This window comes from Nycticebus coucang, chromosome 22 (assembly GCF_027406575.1).
Source record: "Nycticebus coucang isolate mNycCou1 chromosome 22, mNycCou1.pri, whole genome shotgun sequence".
NCBI lineage: Eukaryota > Metazoa > Chordata > Mammalia > Primates > Lorisidae > Nycticebus > Nycticebus coucang.
Window position 1 is genome coordinate 5260391 of NC_069801.1, and position 13717 is coordinate 5274107.

General features: G+C 42.7%; 1 protein-coding gene across 6 annotated transcripts in view; it reads left to right on the forward strand.

Annotated features, from left to right (window-relative positions):
- Positions 1-13717, forward strand: part of PER3 (period circadian regulator 3) — a 62314-nt gene that overhangs the window by 40708 nt on the left and 7889 nt on the right. For 3 of the 6 annotated variants that reach the window (XM_053575053.1, XM_053575049.1, XM_053575052.1), the window contains 4 exons: positions 434-664; positions 1044-1741; positions 4539-4650; positions 12759-12942. In XM_053575053.1, the coding sequence (XP_053431028.1) occupies positions 434-664; positions 1044-1741; positions 4539-4650; positions 12759-12942 (1225 nt within the window). Of the gene's footprint in view, positions 1-433; positions 665-1043; positions 1742-2958; positions 4434-4538; positions 4651-12758; positions 12943-13717 lie in introns of those variants that run through there. The other 3 variants (XM_053575050.1, XM_053575051.1, XM_053575054.1) reach the window with 3 other exon arrangements.

The window sequence follows — 13717 nt, forward strand, 5'->3', positions numbered from 1 at the left end:
GTATAAAAGGAAGGGTTACTTGGAGGAAGAATGAGTAAGGGCTAGGCAGATGGTGGACAGGGACTGGGAGAATTTACTAAACAGCTTTTCAATACTTCTTCATTTTTGAATCATATGAATGTATTACCTCTTTAAATTCAAAAATAAAAATTGTGAATTCAGTGAGAGAAAAAATGTTTAAAACAAAAGCAAAATTTAAATGTATGTGTATTGTTTATTACAACTATAAAATGTATGTACATTTATTTATACAAAGAATATAAGTAAAGATAGAAAATAAGAATTACTATGCTAAGCTGATGAAATTTTTTTATACTCCAGCAGTTGTAATAATATTTGTAAAAATTTACTGAAAGGTAATCCAAAAAGTAAAAATAAACAAGTACAAAAAATTGATTGAAGGTAAAATTAAATATGTCTCCTTCCACCTCAGCAGGAGACGCTACCTTGACTTGTGAGCCCTGGACTCTAAACACACAGCCAGTCCCTTTGACCTCGGAAGAGTTCAAACCCATAGGGCTCACAAAGGCTGTGCTGTCAGCCCACACGCAGAAGGAAGAACAGAATTACGTTGATAAATTCCGGGAGAGGATCCTGTCATCACCCTATAGCTCCTATCTTCAGCAGGAAAGCAGAAACAAAGCTAAATATTCTTATGTTCCAGGTACATAACATTCTTAAAAATCCATGCCAGTAAGATTACGTATGCAGGTCCTGGAAGGTGAGTGGAGAGCAGCAGTTTTGCTTGTAAGAAACTGAGAGAAGCCAAAATAAATCCGTTTACATCAATAACTTATCTAGGATCCTGGGTCTGAGTAGCTGCTTTTTCTAAGAAATGGAGAAATACTGGGGAAAGTTTATTTTATAGCAACCATTTTCATCTAGAATTTTGTTCATCTGTTTGGAGCTACTTTGTGCCATCCTGGTAGGGTTGGCAAAGGCATATTCCTGTGTGATCTGCTTATAAGTACCTATAAATGGCATCGTTCTCTTCTTTTTCGAGTTTAATTTTCCATAATCTGCCTCCATGTTTATCCTTTCAGGAGATTCTACTTCTAAGCAGACAAGATCAGCTGGTTGCAAGAAAGGGAAGCGCAAAGGCAAGATGATGCCGGCACCCTCGGCCAGCAGCAGCTCTGATGCCGGCTCCGGTCCCCACGCCAGGGGAGCACTTGGCCACACACAGCCCCAGTGCCCTCCTGCTGCCTCCTGTCCACACCCTTTGGGCCTGTCATTCCCGTCTGCTGTGATGACTCCCAGCCAGGCCCCTTACCTCACCCCAGCTTTCCCCCTCCCGCCCGTGACCTCTCTGGGAAGAGGATACGCAGCTGTGGGCACCGCACTAGACCATCCACCTGAGCCACCCTTGGCCAGGGGCCTGCAGCCTCTCCCAGCTTTCCCCCCTCCTTACTTGGATACTGTCATGACCATTTTCCTGCACAGCCCCCCAGTGTGTCCTCTCTCGTCATCATCGCTCTTTCCGTATCCATTCTTGGGAGCAACAGATTCTTCTGAAACACCACCCCCAACAGCAGCAGCACCTCCACACCCAGAACCAGCACCTTCAGTCACCAGCCAGACTGGCGTTGAGGAGCAGTGGGAGACTCACGGTGAAGGGCACCCGTTTATTAGTTCAAGGAGCAGCTCACCGCTACAGCTGAACTTACTTCAGGAGGAAATGCCCAAATCTTCTGAATTTTCAGATCACATGAAAAGGGATATTTGCCCAGAACCTGAGTATGTAAGTGATGCTAATTTTTCAGCACAAAAATGAGAGCGTAAATACCTTATTAAAAGTAAGGCAGGTGCATTGGGGCTCAGTACTGACAGCCTAAGTGAGTAATCTGCATTACTGTTGCAGTTGAGACTATATAAGCCTGTTCTACGTGAACATGAAACATACTACCTGACTCCATTTGAAAAGTAGGAATTAAAGGCTCTTCTATGCTCTGGCCTTTAGATCCATTGCGAGGTTTTCCCCAAAGTGCTATCTTTCGAGTTTTCTGGGTTCCTTCCACCTTGTAAAATTTGATACCTAGATATTAAACTTAAATATGTTCATTGCTTACAGAAGTATTTTCTTGGCCAGACATGGTGGCTCACACCTACAATTTTAGCACTCTAGGAGGCTGAGGCAAGAGGATTACTTAAGCTCCGGAGTTGGAGACCAGACTGAGCAAGAGTGGTCTACTAACATAGAAAAAATTAGCCAGGTGTTGTGGCAGGCACCTGCAGTCCCAGCTACTAAGGTGGCTGAGTACGAAGATTGCTTGAGCCCAGGGGTTTGAGATTGCAAGGATGATCTGCCTGGGGTGACAGAGCAAGACTCTGTCTCAAAATACGTATATATATTTTTTACTTATAACTGCAGTTGTGGTCTGGCAAGATGGCACAAGCCATATGGATATGACAGGAATGTGGTGATGGTACTTTTTCATGCCCAGTTGTATGTAACAGGCGTGTGTGAAGGGAGTGGTAGAGCCATTTTTATTATCAGTAGAGTAGCCAGTTTATAGTTTGACACTTAAATGTGTCATTTTCAAAAACACACATTTTTCAATGAGTTTCCTTTAACTTTTCATCTCTTTATGTGAAGTGGCATCTTCGGATTTATTTGCCCAGGTTAACTTTGGACACTGACATTACTGTATTTAAGTATAGAGTCCAAGACGAGTGTGATTATTTACATACCTTTTTTTCTTTGGTCTTCCCTCCAAGTTGTAATACCCTTCTTTAACAGATGTTCCAAGTCCGGTGATTCAAACTGGGAAAACATGCTCACTTTTGAAAGCTTGGTATTAATGCCCTTGTTACAATCTGAGGCAAGGCAGCAGGTCGCAGTGAGCAAGTCAGTGCTGTGAAGAGATAGGTTCTAACCCTGCTCTCTTCGCTAGTTAGGTGGGTTAAACAAGTTACTTAACTGTTTTCTTTTTTTTTTTGCTTTTGTTTCCTTTTTAGAAAGATGAAATGTTTACTACTTCATAGCTTTCGCTGAGGACTGAATGATGTAGTATTTTCTGGTATTCTCTCCAAGCAGTGGACTCTTGGGAAGAATGGGAGCTTTGTCTCCCCTCATGTTTGGACCAGGGCTTGGAACATAGAATGTGGTCGATACATATTTGCCAAATGACAAAGAAAATTAAAGCTCACACTTGTGTGGTGCCTGGAAGGGAGTAGGTGTTCAGAAAACAGCAGTAGCTGTATCATTATATAGGAACTTGGATCACACATACGGGGACAGGCTGGAAAGGTTTTGCTTCCTAGCTATATATGTAAATTCTGTTCTGCTTACGATGTGACGTTGAAGATCTACCAGTTAACAGTGATCCCCACTCATCCGTGGGGATACTTTCCAAGGCCCCCAGTGGATGCCTGAAGCCGTGGGTAGTACCAAACCCTATATAGGCAGTCCCCAGGTTATCAATGAGATGGGTTCTATAAGTTTGTTCTTAAGTTGAAATTGTGTGTTAAGTTGGAATGGGTACATTTACCTATTACCTAGAGTAGCCTGTGTTCTTAAGTGTGAGTTATACATAAGTTGGATGTTTGTAACTCAGGGACTGCCTGCATACAGAATGTTTTCTCCTATACGTGCATACCTATAGTAAGTGGAATTTATAAATTAAGCATAATAAGAAATTAACAACTATAATAAAACATTGCGTATACTGATGTTCACAATTTCATGGATAGAAGATTTGTTCTCACCAAAGATCTTAACAACTTCAACAAACTTTTTTTCTTCACTTATTAAATCAAGAACTTTCATCTTTTCACTTAAAAGAAGCATTTTACAGCTTCTCTTTGGCGTATCCCAGTTGCCAGCGTCACTGCTCTCATGCTTTGGGGCCACTGTCAGATAAGATGACGTGAACACAAGCACTGTGGTTCCCCAGCGGCAGATGTGACGAGCAGCACAGCTGCTGAGGGACTCACAGGGGGGTGGCACACACCGCGTAGAGACACTGGACAACGGGGCAGTTCCCATCCCAGGCCGGACAGAACAGGACAGCTTGAGATTTCATCAGCTACTCAGAATGGAGCTCAATTGAAAACTTACAAATTGTATATTTCTGACTTTTCTGTTTAATATTTTTGGGCCGCAGTTGATGGCGAGTAACAGAAACTGTAGAAGCAAAGCCACAGATAAAGGAGGTGCCGTATTTGTGACATGGGGCTCGAGATGTTAAAATTAAAGTGTCTTAGGGCGGTGCCTGTGGCTCAGTGGGTAGGACACTGGCCTTGTATACCAGGTGTGGTAGGTTTGGGCCCGGATTCCGGCAAAACTGCAACAACAACAAAAAAAATAGCTGGGCGTTGTGGCGGGCGCCTGTAGTCCCAACTACTCAGGAGGCTGAGGCGAGAGAATCGCCTAAGCCCAGGAGTTGGAGGTTGCTGTGAGCTGTGTGACCCCACGGCACTCTACCTAGGCTGATAAGTGAGACTGTCTCTACAAAAAAAAAAAAAAAATATATATATATATATATATAATATTTAAAAAAAATTAAAGTGTCTTTTCTTGTGTCCTTACTTTCTAGCAGTATGTTACAGGCAAGAGTGTGAATAAGAACAGTTGTCCTCCTGCCAGTGAACTGACCCCACTGTCACTTCCCAAGGAGTCTCAGTCTGGAGCAAGGTCTGCAGCATCAGGTAGTGTACCTGGGTTCCCAGTTCTTCCAGCGACTGCTGGTTGGTCACTGTATCTTGAGCTGTCACTGTGAACACCAGGCAGTGGTACAGAAGGAAAGGTTTTTTTCTCTTTTTATAAGCTTTACTAGGGTGTATTTGCATACGATGAAATTAACCAATTGTAGGTATACAAAACAAGAATTCCAGTAGATGTGTAACTTAGTGTAACCTCCACCACAATCGCCATATAGAACATCTAACATCACCCCAAAAAGTTATTTGACCTTTTACAGTCAGTCCCTGCCCTGATCCTCTGGCTCCTGGCAACCACTGACACTCCTCCTGAGTTTTGCCTTTTCTATGACTTCTTATAAATTGAATCAGACAGTACACAGTCTCTTCTGAATCCTCCTGTCGGCATAATGCTGCCGAGTTGCCCTACTGAGCGTGGCAGCAGTTTGTTCCTTTTCATTCCATGCTGAGCAGAATTACATTGTACGGGCAGCCATCCCCAGTTGTTGGTCAGGGGTGTTGGTTCAGGGCTGTTAGGAATAATGCTGCCTTGAGTCTTTCTGGGGATACATGGTCTCAGTTCCCTTCGGCAAATACCTAGGTATGGAATCACCAGGTCATGTGAGCATGTGGTTAACGTCTTAGGAACTGTCAAGACTGTTCTACAAAGTGGTTGTGCCATTTTACGTGTACATCAGCTGTGTATGAGCTCCAGTTTGAAACATCCTAGTCAGTCCCATGGCTATGTGATGGTATCTCACTGTGGTCCAGTCCCGTGGGTGTGTGATGGCATCTCAGTGTGGTCCAGTCTCGTGGTGTGTGTTGGCATCTCAGTGTGGTCCAGTCCCATGGGTGTGTGATGGCATCTCAGTGTGGTCCGGTCCCAGGGTGTGTGTTGGCATCTCAGTGTGGTCCGGTCCCGTGGTGTGTGTTGGCATCTCAGTGTGGTCCGGTCCCGTGGTGTGGGTTGGCATCTCAGTGTGGTCCGGTCCCGTGGTGTGCGTTGGCATCTCAGTGTGGTCCGGTCCCGTGGTGTGCGTTGGCATCTCAGTGTGGTCCGGCCCCGTGGTGTGCGTTGGCATCTCAGTGTGGTCCGGCCCCGTGGTGTGCGCTGGCATCTCAGTGTGGTCCGGTCCCGTGGGGTGTGTTGGCATCTCAGTGTGGTCCGGTCCCGTGGTGTGCGATGACATCTCAGTGTGGTCCGGTCCCATGGTGTGCGATGACATCTCAGTGTGGTCCGGTCCGTGGGGTGCGTTGGCATCTCAGTGTGGTCTGGTCCCGTGGTGTGCGATGACATCTCAGTGTGGTCCGGTCCCGTGGTGTGCGATGGCATCTCAGTGTGGTCCGGTCCCGTGGGGTGCGTTGGCATCTCAGTGTGGTCCGGTCCCGTGGTGCGCGATGACATCTCAGTGTGGTCCGGTCCCGTGGGTGTGATGGCATCTCAGTGTGGTCCGGTCCCGTGGGGTGTGATGGCATCTCAGTGTGGTCCGGTCCCGTGGGGTGTGATGGCATCTCAGTGTGGTCCGGTCCCGTGGGGTGTGATGGCATCTCAGTGTGGTCCGGTCCCGTGGGGTGTGATGGCATCTCAGTGTGGTCCGGTCCCGTGGGGTGTGATGGCATCTCAGTGTGGTCCGGTCCCGTAGGGTGTGATGGCATCTCAGTGTGGTCCGGTCCCGTGGGGTGTGGTGGCATCTCAGTGTGGTCCGGTCCCATGGGGTGTGATGGCATCTCAGTGTGGTCCGGTCCCGTGGTGTGTGGTGGCATCTCAGTGTGGTCCGCTCCCGTGGTGTGTGGTGGCATCTCAGTGTGGTCCGGTCCTGTGGTGTGTGGTAGCATCTCAGTGTGGTCCAATCCCGTGGTGTGTGATGGCATCTCAGTGTGGTCCGGTCCTGTGGTGTGTGGTGGCATCTCAGTGTGGTCCAGTCCCGTGGTGTGTGTAGACATTTCAGTGTGGTCCGGTCCCGTGGGGTGTGATGGCATCTCAGTGTGGTCCAGTCCCGTGGGGTGTGATGGCATCTCAGTGTGGTCCGGTCCTGTGGTGTGCGTTGGCATCTCAGTGTGGTCCAGTCCTGTGGTGTGCGTTGGCATCTCAGCGTGGTCCGTCCCGTGGTGTGTGTAGACATCTCACTGTGGTCTTAAGCATGTGTCTGTTGACTGAGGTGTTGAGCGTCTTCTTAGGTACTTCTCTGCCATACATGTGTCATCTTTGGTGGTGTGTTAAAAATGTCTTGCACATCTTTTTTAATTTGGTTTTTGGTTTTCCAATTGAGTAGTTAAGAGTTCTGTACATATTCTGAGTACAAATTTTTTATCAAATACCAATTTTCCAAAAATTTCCTCACTGTGTGGTTTCCCTTTTCATTTCATTGACAGTGTCTTTCGAAGAGAAAAAAGGTTTTTTAAATTATTTTTATTTTAGAATATTGCAAGGGTATAAATATTTTGGTTACATTTGCTTTTGTTGAAGCTTGAGTTGAAAAACTTTTTATTTCAATGTAGCACAACTTACTTTTTTCTTGTATATGTCATGCTTTTTGTGTTCTTTTAAAGAAATCTTTGCCTAACCAAAAGTCACTAAGACTTTGTTTTTTCTTGGGAGTAGTATAGGTTTAGCTTTTATGGCTTAGGTCTGTGATCTGTTTTGAGCTGATTTTACAGGTAGGATAGGGTAAGTGTGATATGCTTTCTTTGCCTGTAGAGGTCCAATTGTTCCTGCCCTATTTGTTCAGAAGATTACTCCTTCCCATATTGAATTACCTTGGCACTTGTTGAAAATAAATTGGTCGTATACAATGTCGACAAGTACCAACTCATCCTAGAAAAGGTGGTACATTCCTCACTGCTAAATTATCACTACGGTGGCATCTTCAAACTACTTCCCTTCAAACTACTCCCCTTAGGAAGCCGTGCGCTGACACCAGTGCCTGGTCCATCCTTCAAAGCAATTTTTAACTCTTTTTCTGGAATTGCCATCAAAGCTGTCATGTATTACCCTTGATGCCCTGAATGTCATCAAAATGTCTTCCTTTCACTATTTCTGTTATCTTTGGGTAAAGAAAAGAGCCTCTGCAGGTGGCCAGATCAGGTGAGTAGGGAGGGTGTTTGCAATACAGTTGTTTACTAGCTAAAAACTCTCTCACATATAATGCCATGTAAGCAGGTGCATTGTCATGATGCAAAAGCCATGAGTTGTTGGCCAAGATTTTCAGTTAAGATTTTCCTGTTTCTCTATGTTCACTTGGTCTGCTGTGCTTCTCACAGTCAGTAGAGGATTTTGAAACACAATTTGACAAGTTTTTGCAATGTTTTCATCAGTTCTGCTGGTTACTGGCCACCCTGACTTCTCTCCATCAATGACACTTTCTCTCCCCTCAGAAAAATGTTTAATCCGTTTGTACACTGCCATTTAATTCATGGCATTATCCTTATAACCTGGGACTAATGTGTCCCTGACTTAATTTCCATTCTTGCCAGGTTTAACAAGAAATTTACAAATATTCATCCATTGCTCTAATTTAAGTTTCGACATTCTTAAGATAGCGCACTAAAACACAATAATGAACAACTCTTCAGCAAGACACCGCCGCACATCCACACAGACACAGCTGCAAGACACTGATACACCAAGGTTATGGGTGCTTGCTGAGTTGTGTGCACAGTGTTGCCCGGTGTAAGCATGCTGTAGCAAGTTCAGCTCACAAACTTAATTGTCGGGCATCAAGTGTGGGGCCGTTTCTGAGTCTCTTCTGTTCCATTGATGCATGTGTCTAACTGCAGGCTAATACCACACTCTTGAGTAACATGGCCTTCAAGTAAGTCTTGAAATCCGGCAAGTCCTTCAACTTTATTCTTCTTTTCAAAATGACTTTGAATGTTCTAGGTCCTTTGTTCATATGGATTAGGGAATCCATTTCTCAGTTTCTACAAAAAAGTTTGCTAATGTTTTAATTGAAATTGTGTTAAGTCTGTAGATCAATCTGGGAAAAATCTTTTTTTTTTTTTTTAATCTGGGAACAATCTTAATGACACTGACTCTTGTATTTGTTTATGTAGGTCTTTAATTCTTCTCAGTCTTGGTGACGTGTTTAGCTCACTGTAGTGGCTCTGTATAGATTCTTTAAGACTTTCCTACAGTCCTGCTGTCTGCACATACAGCTCTACTTCTTCCTTTTGCATCTGTGTGTCTTTTCTCGTCTTGCCTTATGGAACTGGCTGGGCCTCCCAGTGCAGTGTTGAATAGTAAAACAGACACTCTTGCCTTGTTCAGAGTGTTAAGGGGAAAGCAGCCAGTATTTCATCCTTAGGTGTGATGTGAAATGTTAAGTTTTCCTTGAATGTCCTCTATCAGTTGGAGGAGCTTACTTTGTAGTGCTGGTTTATTGAGGTGCTTTTTCTATAATATTGAGGTAATCATTTGATTTTTCTCCTTTATTCTGTTAATATTGTGAATTACATTAATTTTTAAATAATTAACTTTGCCTTTGGCCATGCTATTTTATCCTGTTTATATGTTGCTGGATTCTCTTCCTAATAATTTTGTTACAGATTATTACACCTGTTGTGTGGAATACTGGCCCATTGCTTTCTTTTCTTACAGTAATTTTGTCTGGTTTTGATATCATAGTAATGCTGGCCTCAAAAGATATGTTGAAAACTGTTCCTCCTCCTTCCATTTTCTGGAAGAGTTTGTATTTAATTGATACTTTTTTATATGTATGGTAGCATTTGCCAGTGAATCGGAATGGGCCTAAAGTTTTCTCAGCGGGAAGGATTTTAACAAATTTAAATTCTTTAATAGATACATGTCTCCTCGAGTTCTCTGTTGCTATTGATTGATCTCTGGTAATTTGTATCTTCTAAGGAATTTATCTGTTTCTTCTAATTTGTTTTTATTGGCATAAAGTTTTTTATAATACTCCCTTATCTTTTTAATGTTTGTAAGGTCTATAAGTAATGTCTCTTGTCATTGCTGATATTAATAATTTTTTCCTGATTAGTCTGACTATGTGTATATCAATTTTAATAACTTTTCAAAGGAGCAACTTTCAGTTCCACTGAGTTTTTTTCCTATTGTATTTTGGTTTTATATTTCATCCTTTTTTGTATTTTATTATATATGCTCTAATTTTTATTACCTCCTCTTTTCTGTTTACTTTGAATTTATTATACTTTTCCTCATTTCTTTTGGTGGAAGCTTGGATCATTGATTTGAGACCTTTTTTTCCCTCTAATATAAAAGTCTAATGTTGTAAGCACTGTTTAGCTCCATCTCACAAATCCTGATAGGTTGTGCTTTCATTTTTTTTTCAGTCCTGACTATTTCTAATTTCCCTTGTGTTTTCTTCTGTGATCTTGGGGTTATTTAGAAAGTTGTTTAATTTCCTAATATTTGGAGATTTTTCAGATATTTTTATTTTATTAATACATAATTTAAATGCATTGGACTTTCTTGTATTTTCTTTTAAATTTGCTGAGACTTTGCACAATGGCCCAGAATTTATTTTACTATATTTATATTTATTTATCCGTCTACATAAGTGTTGTATGTACACTTGAAAAGAATATGTGTTCTGTTCCTGGGAGTCATTTGTTCTGTAAATGTAAAAAATAGATCAAATTGGTTAGTAATGTTAATCTGGCCTTCTATAGCCAACTGATTTTCTGTCTGTTTTTTCATTTATTGTGACAGACTCTAAAATGTGGGAAATGTCTGAAAATAAGTTTATGCTAATATAACCATGTTCATTATAACTCAGTTCAATAGGTTTTGCTTTATGTATTTTGAAGCTCTTTTGTTAGACGCATACACATTGAAGATGACCATATCCTCTTGATGAATCCCTTTAACATGAAACATACATTGCTTTGAAATCTACTTGTCTGATATCAGAATATTCCGTCTAGCTCTGTTTCAGTTAGTGTTTACATGGGTTTTTTCCCCATCCTCTTATTTTATCTTGTCTCTGCCTTTATACTCAAGGTAAGTTTCTTGTAACTAGCATGTAGATGAGTGTTGCTTTTCATCCATGTGACAATCTCTGCCTTTTAATTAGAGTGCTTGCTCAGGCCGTTCAACGTGGTTATGGGTATGGTCGGGTTAAACTCCGTCTTCCATCTTGCTGTTAATTTGTTAACTGGAGTGCTTACTCGGGCCCTTCAGTGTGGTTATGGGTATGGTTGAATTAAACTCCATCTTCCATCTGTCCTTTCTTTATTCCTCCTTTCCTTGTCCTTTTGGGTGTCTTTTTTTATGAGTTCAGATTCTCTCCAGTATTAGTTTCTTAGGCATACCTCTTCTTTTTATTCTTATTTTGCCTTTTTTAAAAATTCGTTGTTGTAGGAGATTTACAACTTACATTTTTTACTTACACAATTTACCTTCAAATATTATACTTTTATCACTTTACATTTTAGAACCTTAAAACCGAGTGTTTTCATTCCCCTCCATATCATCTATGGTATTTCTGTCATACATTTTAACATATATTCTTGGCTGGGCGCAATTTTTTGTGTTTGTTTTTTTTTTTTTTTTAATCCTCTTATTTTAACTTGTCTTCGTCTTTATACTTAGAGTTTTAAGTTTCTTACTGTAATCCTGGCACTTTGGGAAGCTGAGGTGGGTGGATTGGCTGAGCTCACAGGTTGGAGACCAGCCTGAGCAAGAGCGAGACCTTGTCTCTAAAAAAGTAGCCGAGCGTTGTGGCGGGCGCTCGTACTCCCAGCTACTCGGGAGGCTGAGGTAAGGGAATCGCTTGAGCCCAAGAGTTTGAGGTTGCTGTGAGCTGTGACACCATATCACTCTACTGAAGGCAATGAAGTAAAACTCTTATCTCAAAAAAAAAAAAAAAAAAATTCTTACTTTTTTCTTTTAAATAGTAACATTTTAAAGAGTTTTTTTTTTATAAGGAAAAATAATTTTTTACTACTTACCCATATGCTTACTTTTTAAAAGTTAGACAAGTTTTCTTGTATGTTTTAATTCTTTCAAAGTCAGTGAGCAGGAGCTCAAACTGTCAAATGCAAGATAGGAAAGGAATGAGCTGCGCTGCCCGCAGCAGGGAGGGCTGGGCCTTGGGATGCGCATTCTCTGTCAGCACAGGAGGAGTGGGGGGGTGTGCGATTCATCTGTACGTTCAGTGTCAGGAAGATAGTGAGCTTGCTTTCAAAGAACTATTTTTTTTTTCCCTTGAAAAATAGGTGAGACCGAGGGAGGAAGTAGAGAAGTTGAAATCAGTCAGTTAGTGCACTGACCAGAGAACTGCAGCAGGATCTCCCCAGCATTGCGATAGGCCTTGGGAGGTTGGTGATGATGAAGTTACTGTAGAAATGATGTGTTCTGTTATGTGTTTGGCTATTTTGGTTTAGGTAAGAACAAAATCAATGGGCGGCGCCTGTGGCTCAGTGAGTAGGGTGCCAGCCCCATATGCCGAGGGTGGCGGGTTCAAACCCAGCCCCGGCCAAACTGCAACAAAAAAAAAAAATAGCCGGGCGTTGTGACGGGCGCCTATAGTCCCAGCTGCTCGGGAGGCTGAGGCAAGAGAATCGCGTAAGCCCAAGAGTTAGAGGTTGCTGTGAGCTGTGTGACGCCACGGCACTCTACCCGAGGGCGGTACAGTGAGACTCTGTCTCTACAAAAAAAAAAAAAAAAAAAAGAACAAAATCAATAATCTGCTTTCTTGGAGTTGACATCTTGATAGTTATGAAAAGTTGGAAGAAGTCTAAGGTGTTGCATGTGTGTTACTGAACGATGAATAGTGAGGGAACTGAAAGACCAAGGCGCCACCAGGAATTTGTAGTCAAAACAATTCAACAAGTAGATGAGAAGGTGAAGCTGAGATGTTGCTTGGTTTTAGAGGTGGAGCAGTTAAGGGTGATGGTAAAGGAGTAATGTGTGGCCTTGGGAATGGATGGCTCAGGAGGCAAGGAAGAGATGTGGGGAAGACCAAGGAACTGGAAGTCTGTCCTCAGGGAGGATGACGTTACCTGGGAAAAACTGCAGGGCCGTATGGTGAGGAAAGCTATCAGCTGGCTGCCAGAGTCTTTGAAGAAAGAGAGCCAGTTTGGCAAGTCGCTCTCTGACAAGTGTTTCCTAATGATTTGTTGTTGATTTTTGATAGGAAGCAGTGACAGCAGTATTTATTTTGCTAGTAGTGATTATTCTTCTGGAATATCCCCAAATGGGCAGCAATCTCAGGATTCACGGAAAAGGGAAGCCTTTCCCAGTTTAGCTGAAGAGCCCATCTGGAGAATGATACGACAAGTACCCGAGAGCATCTTCATGACGTATCAGGTGCCTGAGAGGTAAGGAAGCATGTGGGAAGGCCCCTTTAAAAAATTTTTTTTGTAGTTTTTGACCGGGGCTGGGTTTGAACCCGCCATCTCCACCATATGGGACTGGCGCCCTACTCCTTTGAGCCACAGGCACTGCCTGGGAAGGCCCACTTTTTATATTTTTGTGTTTTTGATAAAAAGGGATTTTTTAATGGTTTATGCATACCCCTAGAGAAATGTATTTTCAAATTCATTCATTTGAAGTGACAGATGGTTTTTTAAAATGAGGATTGTAGTGATAGTGCCTCATACGTTCAGATCCAGACTAAACAAATGTCCATGTTGTGAAGCAAGAAAACAGAGGAGGCTAGGCAGGGTGGCTCATTCTGTAATCCCAGCACTCTGGGAGGCCAAGGCAGGAGGATTGCCTGAGCTCAGGAGTGTGAGACCAGCCTGAGCAAAAGCGAGACCCCCCATCTCTACCAAAAATAGAAAAATTAGCCAGGTGTTGTGGCAGGTGCCTGTAGTTCCAACTACTTGGGAGTCTGAGGCAAGAGAATCACTTAAGCCAGTGGTTCTCAACCTTCCTAATGCCACCGCCCTTTAATATAGTTCCTGTGGGTCATGACCCACAGGTTGACAACCACTGACTTAAGCCCAAGAGTTGAGCTGTGACGCTTGGCCCTCTACCCAGGACAACAGAGTGAGACTCTGTCTCAAAAAATATATAGAGAGAAAAGAAAACATAGGAGACTCTGCTTTCTAGTATGGTTCATAAATGCAAGGATGTTTCTGTTAGACCTTT